This window comes from Denticeps clupeoides, chromosome 14, assembly GCF_900700375.1.
Source record: "Denticeps clupeoides chromosome 14, fDenClu1.1, whole genome shotgun sequence".
NCBI lineage: Eukaryota > Metazoa > Chordata > Actinopteri > Clupeiformes > Denticipitidae > Denticeps > Denticeps clupeoides.
The window spans coordinates 20,051,358-20,069,430 of NC_041720.1; the positions used below are offsets into that span (position 1 = coordinate 20,051,358).

General features: G+C 43.2%; 2 protein-coding genes across 3 annotated transcripts; one reads left to right on the forward strand and one right to left on the reverse strand.

The window, feature by feature from the left end:
• Positions 1–7,335: 7,335 nt before the first annotated feature.
• Positions 7,336–12,459, forward strand: eif5 (eukaryotic translation initiation factor 5). Of its 2 annotated transcripts, none has more exons than XM_029002910.1 (12): positions 7,336–7,599; positions 7,827–8,005; positions 8,959–9,238; positions 9,312–9,393; positions 9,480–9,652; positions 10,135–10,246; positions 10,362–10,477; positions 10,570–10,731; positions 10,851–11,012; positions 11,103–11,267; positions 11,736–11,876; positions 11,956–12,459. In XM_029002910.1, the coding sequence occupies exons 3-12, from the start codon at positions 9,167–9,169 to the stop codon at positions 12,052–12,054; spliced, it is 1,284 nt and encodes a 427-aa protein (XP_028858743.1). In that variant the 5' UTR covers positions 7,336–7,599; positions 7,827–8,005; positions 8,959–9,166; the 3' UTR covers positions 12,055–12,459. The 2 variants fall into 2 exon arrangements, with proteins under 2 accessions (XP_028858743.1, XP_028858744.1); XM_029002911.1 differs by lacking the exon at positions 7,336–7,599 and adding an exon at positions 7,610–7,692.
• enpp5 (ectonucleotide pyrophosphatase/phosphodiesterase 5) lies at positions 11,872–17,421 on the reverse strand. The gene is made up of 4 exons (XM_029002909.1): positions 17,112–17,421; positions 15,745–16,583; positions 15,266–15,442; positions 11,872–14,379 (listed from the first exon to the last, which is right to left on the reverse strand). Exons 2-4 carry the CDS (start codon positions 16,562–16,564, stop codon positions 13,967–13,969), a joined length of 1,410 nt encoding a protein of 469 aa, XP_028858742.1. The 5' UTR covers positions 16,565–16,583; positions 17,112–17,421; the 3' UTR covers positions 11,872–13,966.
• Positions 17,422–18,073: the final 652 nt, after the last annotated feature.

Here is an 18,073-nt window from a genome sequence, read left to right on the forward strand (position 1 = left end):
ACCGCTGACTGAATGGGAAGCTCTTATTCATTTCTTTTGTTTTTTGTAATTGTATACATGGGAATTAGCTTTCCAATTTCAATATCAATGCAGTGGAGGCAATTATGACCCTGTTGATTAAAAAAGTATTATGTTTCAGTGAAATTTTAGATACAACCACATTATTTACATTATGAATAAAATTTACTTTATGATGAAAATTTCAGATATAACCACATTGTTTACATTATGAATAAAATGTAATTTATGATCAAACTTCAGAATGACTTGGAGTTTGGAGAATATATCATAGTGAGATAGATGCCCAGTGATAATGGAATGAAAACGCTTATGTGAAGGGATTTTAGAAGATTACAGAATCTTACGTTAAAATTTATAGTCTCAACATCCACATCCAGCAGCATCAGTTTAAAAGCATATATGCATATAAATAGTCACAGATAACTTCGATCAGATAACTATCCACCTTTATTATTTCTCAAATTACTATTTTATTATAAACTATTGGAAGAAACAATAGATATGTATATGAAACTGAAACGAAATTATATTCTTCCCAGTTTGTTACATTGTGTGTAATGAATGAATTAACAGGACTTACAGACAGCGACTGTGATGATGGAAGCCACAAGAATCCATGGCGGTGATCTGGCGACCTCTGCTGGACAGCAGCAGCTCTCGAGTTTGGCAACGACAGAAACATTCAACAACACTGAAACATACAGAAACATGAACGTCTGGAAATAGGGTAGAAAGGCGTCAGGAATATCAGATCTTGAGCTAAGTTTCTAAATTCGTAAATTCTTGCTCAATGATTGGAAATGTAGTCTGTTTATATAATGAGTCAATGTCACGGTGAGTCTATTCCGTCTGGATAAAGCTGTAATAGTTGGCAATGTTTTCTTGAAATCTTCTTGAGATTTCTAATAACTTTCCAGATGGTTGACAGTTAACATTAGAGGTAAAACTGAATACACTCGCCATATAATCATGGTGTATTGGGATCTTCACTCTTTTTTTTTCTGGGGTGTATTCCACAAAAACAGTCAGATGTCAACATATGAAAGGTACAATGAAATATGTAAGATGAAAGAACTCACTCAAAAGGGTGAAAATAAGTCAAACATGCAGAATATAAAATAAGTGATGATGGGTGCATAAAACAGTATGTCACAGTACTGGGTATATAGGGAATATAGAGGGGATAACATGTTGAGTATCGTTTACACAAACATAGCCGGTGCATACCAGGCGGAGCCCTGCCCCATCTCGACACATCCCATTTGTGCTAATTCCAGCATAGAGACCGCTCGTCAGACGCACAAAACCTGAAGCAGGTGAGAACCTGGCTGGCAGGAGCCATTTCTGCTCTTCAAGACTGTTTGAGTGCACTGACTGGCAAATATTTAGGGGGGGCGCAACCAACGGCGACAACACCATAAACTTGGAGGAGTGCACAACATCAGTGAACAGCTACATTTACCGCATTTATCAGATGCCCTTATCCAGAGCTACTTACAATCAGTAGTTACAGGGGCAGTCCCCCCGTGAGCAACTCAGGGACACAATGGTAGTAAGTGTCTTCTGGTTCATAGGCGAGTGTGTTACTTACTAGGCTACTACCACCCTCAGCAAATGCACTGATGACGTTACAGTCTTCAAGTCCATCACAACAAGACCAAACCAGAAGCTGTAGATGACTGCAGAGGTTCAAAGCTCGAGACTGCCTTCAGGAAGGCTGACAAGGTGGCCCTAAGATCAGCAGTGACACAAGGCACATGTGGCAAGGCATCCAAGCCTTCGCAGACTACAGGACTAAAACCTCTGTGTCAGGATTGACTGCAGCTGGGCTCAACACCGGTGGCCAATATGTTTTGAGTTCTGGCAATCGCCACACATTTACATTTACATTTACATTTACGGCATTTGGCAGACGCCCTTATCCAGAGCGACTTACAACATGCTTAAGTTACCATCGATGAAGAGATCGATTCCAGTTCACTAGGACCCCAACTATGAATACATCTATTTTATTCACTCTGTTGTAGATTCTGTACACAAAGCTTGACAACAAGAAAATTACAATTTAATCTAAATATTCTTTAAAGAGGAAGGTCTTGAGCTGCCGTGTGAAGGTGCTCAGTGACTGAGCTGGAAGTTCATTCCACCACCGAGGGGCCAAGACGGAGAAGAGTCTAGATGAATGTCTTCCTTTTACCTTCAGAGATGGAGGGACCAGGCGAGCAGTACTGGAGGCTCAGAGTATACGAGGTGCAGTGCGAGGTGTAATAAGGGCTGTGAGGTAGGATGGTGCTACTCCATGTTTGGCTTTGTAGGCCAGCACCAGTATTTTGAACCTGATGCGTGCAGCTACTGGGAGCCAGTGGAGGAACGTAGCAGTGGGGTGGTGTGGAGAACTTGGGAAGGTTGAAGATCAGTCGTGCTGCTGCATTTTGTATGAGTTGTAGAGGTCGGATGGTACATAGTGGTAGACCAGCTAGAAGGGAGTTACAGTAGTCCAGTCGTGAGGTTACTAAGGACTGAACCAGTATCTGGGTGGCCTGGGTTGACAGATAAGGGCGGATTCGTCTGATATTGTAGAGAAGGAATCTACATGAGCGGGAAAGATTGCTGATGTGAGTTGAGAAGGAGAGTTGGTTGTCTATTGTTACGCCAAGGTTGCAGGAAGGAGAGAGCTGTGAGTTGTCCAGGTAAATAGCAAGATCCTGATGTGGTGAAGAATCTGCTTGAATGAATATTAGTTCAGTTTTGGTGGGATTGAGTTGGAGGTGATGGGCTGCCATCCAAGACGAGATGTCGGTTAGACATGCAGATATTTTGGAAGCAGCATGTAGGTCAGAGGGAGGAAAGGAGAAGAGGAGTTGTGTGTCGTCAGCATAGCAGTGGTAGGATAATCCATGTGAGGAAATGACCTCACCAAGTGATCTCATGTAGAGGGAGAAAAGGAGAGGACCTAGCACTGTTTTAAAGGCGGATGGTACATGGCCAGATGAGATTGAGCTGTTTATGATATAAGAAATGAAAGGGATGAGGAGATGGTTTGAAACATTGCAGAAGGTATTGGATCTAGTGGACAGGTGGTTGGGTTGCCTGTAGATATAATCTGAAAGATTTTATCTAATGTGAGCTTAGAAAATTGATTTAGAGTAGTTGTAGAATTTCCAGAAGGAAGAGTAGGATTAGCAGTGGAGAATGTCTCACAGATTTTTTCAATCCTCCCTGTGAAGAAGTTGGCAAAATCATCAGCTGTCAAGGAAGTTGGGGCAGGGGGAGTCGGAGGGTTGAGTAGGGATTAGAAGATGTTGTGGAGTTTTTGAGGGTTGTGGGCAGAAGCTTCTAGTTTTGCTTTGTAGAAAGCAGTTTTAGCAGCAGTGAGGTTAATGGAAAATTTGCTCAGAAGATTCTGGTAATCCAGTAGGTCTGAGTCAAGTTGAGATTTCTTGTATTTTCTCTCCGCTGCTTCAATTGCTGTGCAATGTATCGGAGAGCCAGGGCGCAGGGGGAGAAGTCCTTTTGGGTTTTGTTGATAGAGGACAGAGTTGATCAATGGAAAGGGAAAGTGAGGTGAGGAGAGAGTTAGTAGCGGCCTCTAGTGGTAAGGAGATGAATGAGTCAGAGGTTGGGAGATGTGAAAGAATGCAGGAAGATACAGATGAAGGTGAGACAGTGTGAAGGTTGTGTCTAATGAAGGATGGATGGGGGACAGTTGTGGATCCTGTAGGTACAGTGAGTGTGAAGGTCAGAATTTGGAGAAGGATGACTGAAGACCAGGTCCAGGACATTCCCTCCTTTGTGTGTGGGAGAGATGTTGCTGTTGGTCAATGAAAAAGAGTGGAGAAGGGGAAGAAGGCAGGATGATTTGAGCTGGGCTGATGGAAGGTTGAAGTCACCAAGGAGAGTTAGGGGGGTTTCTAAAGAGAAAATGCTGAGGAGAGTGTCCAATTCATCTATAAAGGGCCCAAGTGGCCCTGAAGGGCGATACAAGACTATGAGAATGATGTTCACAGGAGAAGAAACTGAGACTGCATGGAAAGAAGAAATGTTAAGTTTCTAGGAGTGTGGAAGAACGTGTAGGCAGAAGAGAGGGCAGCAGGTGTAGCCGTGTTCTGTGGGGATATCCAGGTCTCTGTTAGTGCCAGGAAGTTTAGGGAGTGGAGAGTAGTGAGACCAGAGATATAGTCAGCTTTTTTAACAGCGGATTGACAGTTCCAGGGCCCACCTACCACCCTTGTTTGAGAAGTAGATGACAGGGTGGGGTAGATGAGGTTGTTTGTAACAGAGCCTCTGCAGCGTGAGTATGTTTTCCTGGGCCTGTAGGAGATGGTTACTGGAATAGTTTTCAGACACATAGTTACTGTGAAGAAAAAGGCTAAATGGAGGTTTAAGGAAAGATGCCAGATTAGAATTTGACAGCTGCTGCTTTTCCGCTACAGACATAGTGTGACCTTAGTTTATGTTCTTTATTTAAGTTAAACTGTTTTCGGCCACCGAGCCACGTTTATGTTTATTTATTATTCATAAAAAACCCATTCCCAGCATGTCACACCTCTGCGCTTCCTTCCCCCGTAAGTCCGTAGACGTGACACTCTGCCTGTGAAAGTGCCCCCTCCCTCCCAGATGTGCTGAATGACTTCTACGCACGATTCGATACACAGAACAACGTGACTGCGAGGAAATCCATCCCTCCTTCCAGTGATCAGGTGCTGCGGCGGACGTGAGGAAAACATTTCTCAAAGTTGCCGGACCAGACAACATCCCTGGAAGATGCTCAGAGAAGGTGCAGACCAGCTGGCAGATGTTCTCACTGAGATTTTCAACATCTCACTGATCACCGCTATGGTTCCAACGTGTCTCAAGGCCACCACTATTTCTGCATAACAGACATTTACCACACAGGCTGCATCTGGAAAGCCACCAGCATTGTGAAGGACTATACATCCGGAAAAAGGTACTGCCAGACTGTGCAACAGCTTCTTCCACACACACACACTACCTCTGTTATATTGAGTAAAATTATCTCTTTGTAATATTATCTATAATTGCCATTTTGCACAGCAGTATTTGCACTATTTTTATTTTGCACATGTATTATTCATTTCACTAGTTTAGCGCTGCCTGTCTCATTGTTGTCTACATGTTTTTGTTAAAAGTTACTCTTTCACTCCCTGTGTCCCCTGTTTGCACTTTATGTAGCCCAGTTTGTCTGTGTCGCAAAGGTGCACTTTGTCAGTTTGTAACTTTGTTTAATTGTTCAAAAGTTACATGTAGCACCTACGCCATAACAACTGCGGAACGAGCAACTCTCATTCCCCTAAATCTGCTTTACTTCCCAGATCAGGTCTGCAGTTCAGTTTGCACTTGTAGTATTTTCATATCAATTTAATCAATATAAACTTTGATCACTGTACTTTTGCCACACCTGAACATCTTGGGAATTTGCGTCACCATTTTCTTTCAACCCAAACATGCAATGTGTAAAAATGGGAGAGTTTTGAGGTTCTAGGAGGTTGAATGAGGCAGCAGAGAGGCAAAACTTAGGGTGAAAAAAGTTTATTGTCCCCACTGGGGGTCATGGCCAATGGTGGAAAAAATCAAGGGCAACCCTTAATTGGAACAACCCATACACTAAGATTACATGGGTATGTTTTAGCCAAATGTAAACGAACAAATTATTGTACAATCAGATTCTTATTAGAATTCCTATTGTCCCGTCTATTTAAAACAGGCCTACTACAGATTTGTCTCACAACATGCCTTATTACTCTATGAACAGGTACTTACTGGTGAGGCTCTGAATAGGCCTCCAACGTGTGAGTATTCTGTTCTGGCTTCTGTCCCCCGGCTTGTTAATTTGGCACGGGTCTACAGGGTCTACAAAATGAGTCCCGGAGCGAAAGAGCACTCCTTTAACACTCCTTCCCAGGAGACACTACGACGACACGCAGCAAATAGATTACTGTTGTCGTCCCTAACAACAAACCACATTTATTATCACCCACCACCACGTGCCGTACTAGTGTATGTATGTGAATTGTATTGTATTTACCCACCACTGCATGCTCCGGAGTATGTGTGTGCGTCTACATAAACGCGAATCAGAGACACAACAGTCAGAACACAATACACAATAGAATCTACAAACACAATCTCACAAAATGACGTGTCTGAAAACCTGGGTGCTTTTCAAGACCCTCCTTCTCACTGTGTTGTGATGATCGCCCCATTCACTTGAAGGTCAAAGTTGAATTTGAACTTTGACCATTGCATCTTGTGATGCTTTGTTGCACAGCCAGTAGAAACCGAGCATTAAAGCTGGCTCTGAGACCAAGATGGAGGAGAGGTTGATTGTAGCTGTGATTTATAATTGTATCCATTTAATTCATCCTTTTAATCTTACTGAGACACCACAAGGAAGTATGGTGGAGAAAAATGTCGGATGCTACAGGCTGGAGTGTTTTGACAATGAATGTTAAATATTTGATTTAACAGTATTGCTGATTTTACAAAAATTACTTTATAACTGTATGATCTTACAGTAAAAAGAGGACTGAAGTCTGACTTTGTGGTGGCTATTATTATATTATCTTTATAAAATGTATAAATTATAATTATGTTAAATAATACATTGAAAAGAGTTTGACAGTCTATGTTTAATACTTGTGTTTATAGTGTTTAATACTCATTGTTTATAGTTAACAATATACATTGATAATTTACAAAAGTAATCAAATGGAACTAGTTACATTTTTATATAGCAATTGAAATAGTTACATACTACATTTACATATTTCTCTGAAACCATCATAAATGCTGAAAAAATGGAATGAAACTAGAGGAATTCGCTACTAATATAACGATATTTGTTTTCTGACAATATCTTTATATGTTTAAACTTGTATTTGTGACCTCTATGTACCAACCAGGAGGTTTGTCCCTGTGGTTTCAACTGGAAACCTACTGTAATCCCACAGGTAATCCTGGGACATCAGTGCCCTGTTTGTCCAAGCATTCCTCATGCACCGGCTGACCTATGTGGTCTACTGTTCCAAAAAGCTGAACAAGGGGATGAAAACCGGTCTAGAACTTTCAGCCACATGTGCCATCCATCTAGGCATTTATACAGTCACAAAACATGGAATGTGCTTTGAAAAGGGCACTGTGTTCCCAAATTGTTCCATAAACAATTTTTGGAAGATGAATACAGAAAATTGTTCAGAATGCAACAAATGGTGCTGTATTTTTGCATTTTAGTTTTAGTAAACTACACAGAGGTTGGTTTTATTTATCCATTATTGCAAACTGTTCCAGATTGTGTTTGTTTTTTCCTTTTATTTTGTTAAAATGCCTATCAAGCAGAGCAAATATACATGGGTGGAAAAGGAACTGTTTCCAAATGGCTCCCCCCCCAGAATAAATTACGGTTCACAACCATTGGCAGCAAACGCAGCCAATAAAAAGCTCGACGGTGTGACAAGGAGCCAATCAAGACAATGAGTTGTGGCCGAGGGGGCGGGACCAAGGGGCTAACAGTGATAGCGACGAATCAGAGCGCAGTGTGGTGCAGCGCACGGTCAGGAGGTGAGTAGCAGTCCGCAGCTGGAGCGTTTACCAGCCTTCACTCGTTTTTCAATCAATTAAAAGCGGCTCTATTGGAATTGACGGGACGGGCGTGTAAGTGCCGAACACATTTCAGCCGCCCGACCGCGGAAGCGGCCGTCGTGGAGCCGCGGGCGGCCATTGAGAACATGTGGCAGCTGTCCTACTCCGTTCCCGCTCCACTCAGTAACGCTTGTGGTTTGTTCCAGACTCCCGGTTTCTGAGGGCGTCTCGAGTCTTCCTCTGGGCCCTGAACGTTCCCCTCTGCCGGCCTCCGGCGCAGCTGCGGGTCCCCACATCCAGCTTGAAGCCCTGCTCCGACACGCGTACACTTCACTGCGTCTCTGCGCGACCAGCGGTGTGTTTATGTCTTTGTTTTACGGAAACGGTAAGTATTTCATATGAATGTCGTTTTATTCCGCGTCCCGCGTCGCTTGTTCCGACAGGAACGTCTGTGATGGAACACTGTCGAGCTGCTGAAAGGTTGTGGTGGGGAAATGTGTGATCAAGATGGCGCCCTGCGCGCCGAGGCTGTCCCCATCCGGACTGGTGTGACGCACTCTGCGGCCCCGGGCTGCTCCCGCGTCGCTTTTCGGGCTCCAGATGTGCCGTGTCGGCAAAAGTGATTTGTTTTCCAGGCGTATTTAGTGGCTCCTGGAGCTATAACCCTGTATCACTTCTTTATTTTTCTCCACTTTAACGCCGACCACGCCGCACTGGCGTGCTGATTTCCCCGCCGGATTAACTCTTTCAGGCGGGACTGGGCTGCGTTTTATACAGGGGACGGAGCATTGTTTTCTGCATCATTGTGCCTTTCTCTAGTGAGTACGGGTCCGCCGTCCAACCTGTAGTGACGCTTAAAACTTCTTTCCGCGTCGTTACGGGGTCACATGACTGACGCTGGCAGGTCAAAAGCGCAAACGGTTCCTGTTCAGTCGATATGGCGTCACCAAGTACATGACCAGCAGATACAGCAGGTCACGCTTGGTGTGTTGAAATTTTCTTTCAATTGTTTTTATATATATATATATATATATATATATATATATATATATATATATATAATGTATATGTGTGTGTGTGTGTGTGTGTTTTTAACCAGGCTGTGCAAGCTGAAAGCAGAGCTGCAGTTTTTTTCCCCTACAATGCAATTAATTAATGTTGGTTCTATTTTTTCTGTTTTATTTTAATCCAATGTTTGGATATTGGTACCAAGAGCAAATAAAGGCTCATGTGGTCATCAGGGAGCAACCTCAGAATGAACTACTGTTTCACACCTTAATGGTCCTGTTCTGTTGTACAACATGGTTATTTATTTTTATTTATTTATTTTTTGTGTAGAGCTGTTGCGCAGCTGTTGGAACCTTTGTGGGTGGAACCTGGTCTACAAGCAGAGAGCCTGGAGCCGAAGTGGCAATACGTCTTTCATGTCAGAGAAAGAGTCCTTCTGCAGTCGTTTATGTCATCCCCTCCTGTCCAGGCAGAAGATACTAGGAATTGCCAATTCAAGATCTTTTTGTCTTGCTGATAGTACCAATAGTGGGCCAACATGTCCGTCAACGTCAACCGCAGCGTGTCGGACCAGTTCTACCGCTACAAAATGCCCCGTCTGATCGCCAAGGTAAGATGTTCGGATTGGTCGTCTGAGGTCTGCTGTAACAGAAATCGTTAGTGTCTTGTCCCTTTCCCACCAGGTGGAAGGCAAGGGGAATGGAATAAAGACAGTCATTGTCAATATGGTGGATGTTGCCAAGGCTCTGAACAGGCCTCCAACATGTGAGTATTATGTTCTGACTTCTGTTCTTCCCAGCTTGTTAATTTGGCACAGAGCGTTTCATTTCCCCTCCTCTTTCCTGCTCAAGATCCCACCAAGTTTTTTGGTTGTGAGCTGGGTGCCCAGACTCAGTTTGATGCCAAAAATGACCGCTACATCGTCAATGGATCCCACGATGCAAACAAACTGCAAGACATGCTGGATGGATTTATCCGCAAGTTTGTGCTATGTCCTGAGTGTGACAATCCTGAAACGGACCTGGTAAGTAGTCCTTGTAGTTTCATTCCCTTTTTGATTCATGTGAAGAGCTGGCATTTGGGAAAACAAATGGTGACACAAAAACCCAGATCTGGTTTGGGATCTTGATGGGGATCATTTGTAACTGTAGGCAAGTGTAGGGCTGCATTATAAATTGTTAAATGCAGCTCCATACGCCAGAATGAACATGGAAATCATCTGGGCAGAACACAGAATGAAAATATTCCCACTGTCGATTGGTAAGCTTCACCGTAGCTGCTGTGATGACCCAGTATATTTAAAGGATGTGCACAGGCCGGCTTTTGAAATGCTATCATTGGGGATCTCTTTCAAAATCCTCAAAATTGCTGTAACCCTGAGCCATTTGTGCAATCGGGATTTGAACCAGAAACGTGATTACTGGGCCACTTCCTTAACAGCAGGCCCCCCTTTAACTAAAATGCTTGACACCCCATAGTCTGAGTCAGATTGGTCTTGTTTTTCAGCATGTCAATCCCAAGAAGCAAACCATCGGAAACTCGTGCAAGGCCTGTGGCTACAGAGGCATGCTGGACACTCGACACAAACTTTGCACCTTCATTCTGAAAAACCCGCCAGGCAAGATTACCGTATGAGTTGCACCCTTAAAGAAAAGGGAAAAAAAACTTGATCATGTAATGTCTGCCAGTTGGCTTGTAGGCTGACCTTCCCTCCCCCATGTGTTCCTAAGTAGAGAATGAAAGTGGATCTGCTAAAAAGGAGAAAAAGACCCGCAAGAAGGACAAGGAGAATGGATCTAGTGGTGGGGAGGCAGGCAGTCGCAGTGATATTGATGCCCCTGATGCTGTGGTGAGTCTTCACTGGTACATCTCTGGAAGGGCAGCCCAAAGTCAAAGTTGCAACTAGGGGAAAAAAAAAAAAAAAAACTGATCTGTTTGTAGGATGGGGATGATGATGATGAAGATTGGGCAGAGGAGACTACTGAGGAGGCCCAGCGGCGCCGTATGGAAGAGATCAGCGACCATGCCAAGAACCTTACCCTCAGTGAGGACTTGGAGAAGACCTTGGAGGAGAGAGTCAACATGTTCTATAACTTTGTCAAGGTAAAGTTCTGCACTAGTTTCAGATTTCCTATCCATAATTTCAATATCCTTATGCAATATGCATCTCAAGCATCTCTGCCAGGTGTATTGTAGTTTACATTTAATTACTTGACTGACAGGAAAAGAAAGAAGACTCTTCAATCGACTCCGCTGACAAAGACATCCTGGCAGAGGCAGAGCGGTTAGATGTGAAGGCCATGGGCCCTCTGATTCTCAGTGAACTACTTTTTGACCAGAACATCCGGGAGCAGATCAAGAAGTACAAGCGGCACTTCCTTCGCGTGAGTTGACCCATCAATTAAGCCAAAATCCTGAAACACATTCATACTTTCACTCTGTTAAATGTCTGATCGGCTGTTTTGAACACTTAGTTCTGCCACAACAACAAGAAGGCACAGAAGTACCTGCTGGGTGGATTTGAGTGCGTTGTGAAGCTGCACCAGAGCCAGCTCCTGCCCCGTGTGGCCATAGTCCTGAAAGACCTTTATGATTCTGACCTGCTGGAAGAGGATGTTATACTCACCTGGGCAGAGAAGGTGAGGTTTTTTTTTCCCCTCTACCCTTCTCTTCTCCCCCTCCCTCTCTTCCCCAGTTATTACTACATCATATGCTTGTTCAGATACATGTTTCCAATTTGGCCATGCACACTGCCAGAGTGGAAACAAATCTACGTTCTGGCTCTGGTTTGGTCAAGCCTTGAGCGTGGATCTATTAAATACAGCTGTGCAAAAAATGTCAAACGGAGTTGGAGATTTGATCAAGTCGTCCTCAATCCCGAGGATTGAATCATGCAGTAAGTGTGTAACTGCACACTGCAGTTTATATTTGGCCACAGATTTACATAGGAAAGCATTTAAATCTGCAGGTTTATATTTAAGCAAGCTGCTCCTCATCCACTTAATGTTTCATTGCTTCGAGCAGTACAGTTTACAATTACTGTAATGTTCCAGTTTTATTTTATGAATTATTATAATTGAATGGATAACTTGTTCCTCATATCACAGGTTTCTAAGAAGTATGTGTCCAAAGAGCTGGCCAAGGAGATCCATGCTAAAGCAGCACCATTTGTCAAGTGGCTTAAGGAGGCAGAAGAAGAGAGTGATGGTGGCAGTGAGGATGAGAAGGAAGATGAGGACAATGTTGAGGTCAAATTCAGTTTATTTGTTTACTTTAATGGTCTGAGTCTGGACCCCGTAACACTGCCTCCATCTTTTTGTCATACAGGTGGTGTACTCCTCCTCTGCTCGTGAGCTGAAGGTGGAAACTGTGGTCTCAGAGAAAGCCGACAAAGACGAGGATGACCTTGACATCGATGCCATTTAAACGACCACAAAGAAATTTAAAGCATTTTCCCCTGACAAACATGTGGAGTCGGAGGCATGCCTTCAATCCAACTTTCACTTCTCTGTTTTTTTTTGGCTGCTTTTAACCCCTCCCCCCCTTTTTTTGGTCTGCTGTGATTGCTGCTTTTTTGGATTGTTTGCTTGGGGAGAGGTCTAGATTTCTTTTTTTCTTTTTTTTTTTTTTTTTTTTTTAATAAATGTTTTGTGGGTTGAGTTGTAATTGTTAATTCCATTTAATGAGAAAGGGATGCAGTAGTAGATGGTGTTATGACTTATTGCAACTGATTCACTTGATCTACTCATTTGATTAGTTCAATGTATCGAATTTCCCAAGTCACAATCATGAAATAAAATTTAAGCTTTTTGTAGACACCAGAAGAGCCAATGAGACCACTGAGTCTTTTATTTCATGTATGATATACACAGCAACACATTGATGTCTCTGGTCACTTAAAGTTTTACACCCCAAAAAAATAATTATGCCACTTGAACATGAACCAATTTTTGACTGTGGAAGAACACTGAAATTGAAATACATTTAGAATCTTTGTGCCTGTGAAAGGCAGATCACAGTGTTCATGTCAAATAGGGTGCTGTGTTGTAGGCTGCTCAGTATTATACTAGGTTTTTTTTCTTTTCTTTAAATTATAAATTTGCAGTCTGAAACACATTTGGCATTAAGATAATATCTATTTAAAACATGAAACACTGTAATAACAAATGTGCAAAACAATAATTAAGAACTATCCAATTTCATACAATCCATGTGAACTTGCTCTTAATAAAGAGCAACACGCAGTCAGCAGCCTGCAAGAAGCTGCTTATGCTAACACATGTACCTACAGACAAATTAATAAAGGTTTACATTCAAAATCATATCACAAAGTTACAACAAAGCAATGTAAATGTAAAATTAATGTAAATTTGATATTTCCTTGTCCTTGTTGCCAGGGAGGCAAAAGATATGTAGCTTTATGTCTCCTGATCGAGTTTTATGCTTTTTTCTGCTGTCAAGGAATAATTATGTGTTTATTAAATTATATTAGAGGTGTGAACCTTCAGTGGTCTCACGATTCGATTATGATTTTCCGTGCCTCAATATCGATTTACGTTGTCATGTTTTTAAATACAAGAGTTTAAATACCTGTGTGGACGCTTTGATTTGCTACAACAGAAAAACTCTGGTAGTACTGGTTTTGCTCCTTTAAATGCACACATTTCTCTGCATGCTTCACCAGAGTTTCCTCCACTATAGCAACCAAACCCTTTACAACCTGAAGCCACAAACGGCAGAAAAACGGCTGCTTCAGGCCCTCTGTGGCGGACTGAACACGTACCGTTTTTCTGCTCATTGGAGCAGGGGCGGTTTTCTAAACTCCCGGTAAGATAACGTCGTGTCGTAGATCTCTGAACACACAGAGACACTCCGAATCAGCTTTTCCACCATTCCCACTTCGCGTGTGTGTTTCGAAGCTTGGATTCTATTGGTAGCGCGAAAATGGGTCACAAATTTCGATTATATGATTAAATTCAACACCCCTAATATAATCCATTTTTTACCAAGACTTGTCCTGATGTTGACAGTCTGTTTGGGAAGGAGTAGAACAGATCAGTGCAGCGGCATTTCACCTCATGCTCCTGTTGAAAATAGCCGCCTTTGGCTCTTTGGTTGTTTTAAACATACAACAGCTCCTTTCTTTTAAGTTAAACTGATGGGAACAGACGAGAGTGCAAAAGTCTTCATTGTGAAGAGACAGAAGGATTCTGAAGCACCGAGAACACATTTGTTTTAGAAAACTGACTAAATCATTTTCATATTATTCTGTGAGAAAAGGGGAAGCTGCTTGCAGTAAATCCCCATCCATCACTACCTTATTAGGAATAAGTAAAGGTTAAAGGCGCAGCTCCTCCTGTAATAAGGGCTGTGAAATCTCGCGATTGTGAAGAGCGAGTGCCGGCAGCTGCTGAAGAGTGACCTGTCTGACGAAGACGAGGAGGAAGGACACCACCAATGCAGCTCCCAGGAGCGAGCCAAGAGCCCAGGCATACGAAGGCTCAGTCGGCCGCGCTGGGATGTAGGGTCTCGGCGTGGAATCCTTGTCTGATCGCTCGCTGAGGAGATCCTGAACGTTAGCCAACGAGCCATTGTTTGCCAGCGGCTGCAGCCCGAGGATGTGGCACATGAGGGGGTAAAGGTCAACAGAACGCATGGAGTCCTTGTTGTAGCCCTTCCGAAAAGCAGGTCCTCGGGCGATGAACACAGGGTGCATGCTAGTTAAGGAGCTGTCATAGCCGTGGTTACCCACTGTGGGGAATAAAGAGCAGACATGTTGAGATTGCATCTGCAATGCAGAAATCATAAAAATGTTCCCTGACAGATATTGATGCCTGTGACTGTACAGTTAAAGGTCCCATGACCTTCTTTTTGGTCTTGGTGGTCTCATTATTTTAACTGAAGTCATCATCAGCTTTGGTGCCCCTTTAGCCAGTCCCACAGGACACGCCGTTTCGCTGTTCTGTAGTTTTAAATGCTAATGTGGCTAATGTGGAGGAGATCGGCATATAGAAGTAAGCAGACAGGATGCCGTGTTGGCGTTTTTCCAGAAAAAAATGCAATCAATTTACTGGTTTTTCAGGGTCACGCGTGACGGAACTCAAAAAAATACATTTGTTCTCATTTTTACATCCAATCACCGAGCAACTGCAATGCTTTGCATGTTTTCAAGACGGTCGGTGGAGCTACTTTCCTAGGGGAGGGGTGGAAAATTCTCTGGGTGGGCAAAGCAGAAGAAACGGGAGGTAACCTTTCCCCTTATGACAACATAAGAGGACAAATTCCAGATCCGTCTGAGCTGCTGCTCTCTGAATGGCGAAGCAGAATGGCCAACGCACTCTTTACACCTATCACCATTTCTAGCCACTGCAAGACCATATTTAATGTAAATATTAAATAATCTCACAAAAATGTTCAGGTCATGGGACATTTAATGTTGCGGATGAATCCCTAAATTCTGTTTTCCTCAATGGACTGGCAGACATCATTCAGTCACTCACACGACGACCATGCATGTGGCCACGCATTTGGATTGTGGGAAGAAGCCAGACACCAACACAGGAAGTCCTGACCTTGGAGGTGCGAGGTCACGGTGCTACCTGTCTACATCTCCGTACAGTGTAAACACGTTACTCACACATGAAATCTCCACTTCTGTTCTTAACAATAGACCATCCTTCTTTGGCTTCTAAAAGAATAGGCATGATCCTGATGTTGTGTTTGTAATGGAAATGCTCCGGAACGTCCTCTTTCTTGTACACCATCATGTTTGGATTTGCATCCAGGAGGGAACTGTAGACCTCGTCAAAATACCCTGAGAAATAAGGAAGGAGAATTTTCTTCATTGCATGTAAACCACATGTAGACCACAAAGTCACAGGTTCAAGCCCCACTTACTACCATTGTGTCCCTGAGCAAGACACTTAACCCTAAATTGCTCCAGGGTGGGACTGTCCCTCTAACTACTAAGTGTCAGTCGCTGATAAATGCTGCAAATGTAAATGTAAATCTGATGTTATTACCTAATGTTATTTTAATAGTTTAAAACTATATCCATACACATAAAATTCATATTATATTTATTGATTTAAAGGTTCAATATTAAGACACATGTACCTTCTTTCGGTAGGATGCCAACTACGGGACTCTTATCAATCCATGTGTACAGGTCTGGTTTCACATAGCTGTCAAGCTGAATGATCTTCTCTGAGAAGAGCTGGGTCATACCATGGTCACTCGTCACAATCAGATCAACGTCATCATACAGCCTGTTTTTTTTCAGCTCATTTCTGAGGAAGCCGAGCTTCTCATCAATGTCTGCAATTACATCATCCAGCTGACTGCTCTCCGGCCCGAAGCGATGGCCACTCTCATCTGGCTCCTCCCAGTACAGGACGCCAAAATCAATGGGCTCCTGTTCCAGGAACCAGTGGATGAGCTTCTCCACCCGCGTCTCAAAGGGCACAGATGCATTGTAAGGCAAGTAGCGGACCGGGTAGGTGCCACCAATCTCCACATCAGAACCTGGCCACATGGCTGCTCCACTGCGTCCCCCAGCCTTCTGATTGGTCACCCACAGGGGAACGGCCTCTTCCCACCACCTGGATTCATAGAAGCCCTCTCCCTCCATGGAGAAGGACATGTTGAAGATGGGATCGTACATCTCGTTGCCAACAATCCCGTGATTCTCTGCGTACAGGCCTGTGACCAGTGTGTAGTGGTTGGGGAGGGTTTTGGTGACGTAGATGTTCTCCACCCGATCCACCTGGACACCCTCCCTCATCAGGGCATCAAAGTTAGGGGTGGGCACTCGATTCACATAGTCCCATCGGAAGCCATCGAAAGACACAAGCAGAAGCTTCTTCTCCTTCCCTGACCCAGAGCTGAATGGCAGGACCAAGGCCAACCAGCAGCTGAGCTTATAGACATGCAGCATGGTGCTTAAGGGGTGAATCCTTCAAAATAAAGAAGCATCAAATGAAAAACACACAACCTGTGTGCACATTCATAAAAATAATCATATAAAAAACATGCAGCAGAACTGCATATACAGATACAGTTATGACCATTATTTGTTGATTTCCAACACCTTCTTCCACATGATAAGATGCTGATTAGAAAATCAAGTCTCAGCAAACAAGGAGAGCTCCTGTTTTGACTCTTGAACCCTTCCTAAGTTAAACGCCTAATTAATATATGTATAATAGCACGAGGAAATATTATTATAACAGATATTATTTAGAATTGCGAATGAAAGTAGCGGAGTGCCCTGGCTGAGGATGACATCATAGATCAATACGGGCCTTGCATTTCTGGCTACTTGCTCAGGTTTATCTAAAGACTCCGCGGAGGCCACTGAGTTAATGACGTCAGCAATAAATATATATTTTTTTTTAATCTGCATGCATGTAACAGTGCACACATGTAACTGTGTTGCTATAAAAGGTGTCAGACGCGACGCCAGCCCGATATACTGTCCTTACCGGAATTCAATGGAGAATTTGTGGATATAATAATGACGCACGGTCGCGTTATCGTCGGTTTTCTGGGCTGCTGTATCAGAAACACCGCGACGTGACGTCCTCTTAAAGCTCTTCCGCCGCTTTTCAGTAAGGTTTCTTTTTAAAAAACCTGCTATTTGCGTTGCAATTCCCCGTGTGGCTTATTTACGAGATATGCGTAGACTGAGAGAGAGAAAGATAAAGAGAGAGTGGGAGAGAGATAAAGAGCTAGAGCGAGAGAGCGAGAGAGAGAGATAGGGGGAATTTAGGCACCGTCTCCAAATTTCGAAACTGGTTGACATACGTGATACAAATGGTTTAAAAATTTTAGATCTATATAAGCACTTTATTATCAAGCGTTGTCAAGCGTTCACAGACATTTTTAATCTTACAAACAAGTGAAGGAGTAGAATATGAAATACATATCGATATAACATTCCTTTACGAAAGAGGATGGGGGGGGGGTCCCTTAGCAGGTAATCTCGTCAGCACATAAAGCTGATTGATAATTTCTTGTATATTGGAAATGTACTTAACGGCAATAATGCTGTGATACGCCGAATGAAGACGTTTGATCCGTTTATTTAAAAAAATCGTAAAAGCATGCAGCATATGCTACAATATCGTATAACTTTCATAAGCGTTCGTGAGTCCTCGCAGGGTCATGTGCGTTGTCGAGGACGTTTGGATAAAATGAAGGTGTCGCACTGCTCAGAATGAGGCGACCACTTTAACCAGCAAGTCAAATTGTATTTTTGCCACAAGGGGTCAGGCGAGAACCATTAAATGACCAGTTCTATCTGGCCACGGATTGGACAAACTTTTGCCTGAGGACATCTTGAAGCATTTATTCAAGCGAGCAGCTATTAATGAGAAAAAGTAAATGCTTCGGACCTAGCAATTATGGTCAGCCTTCAGCGTTTTGGAAATATATTTCCTTGACG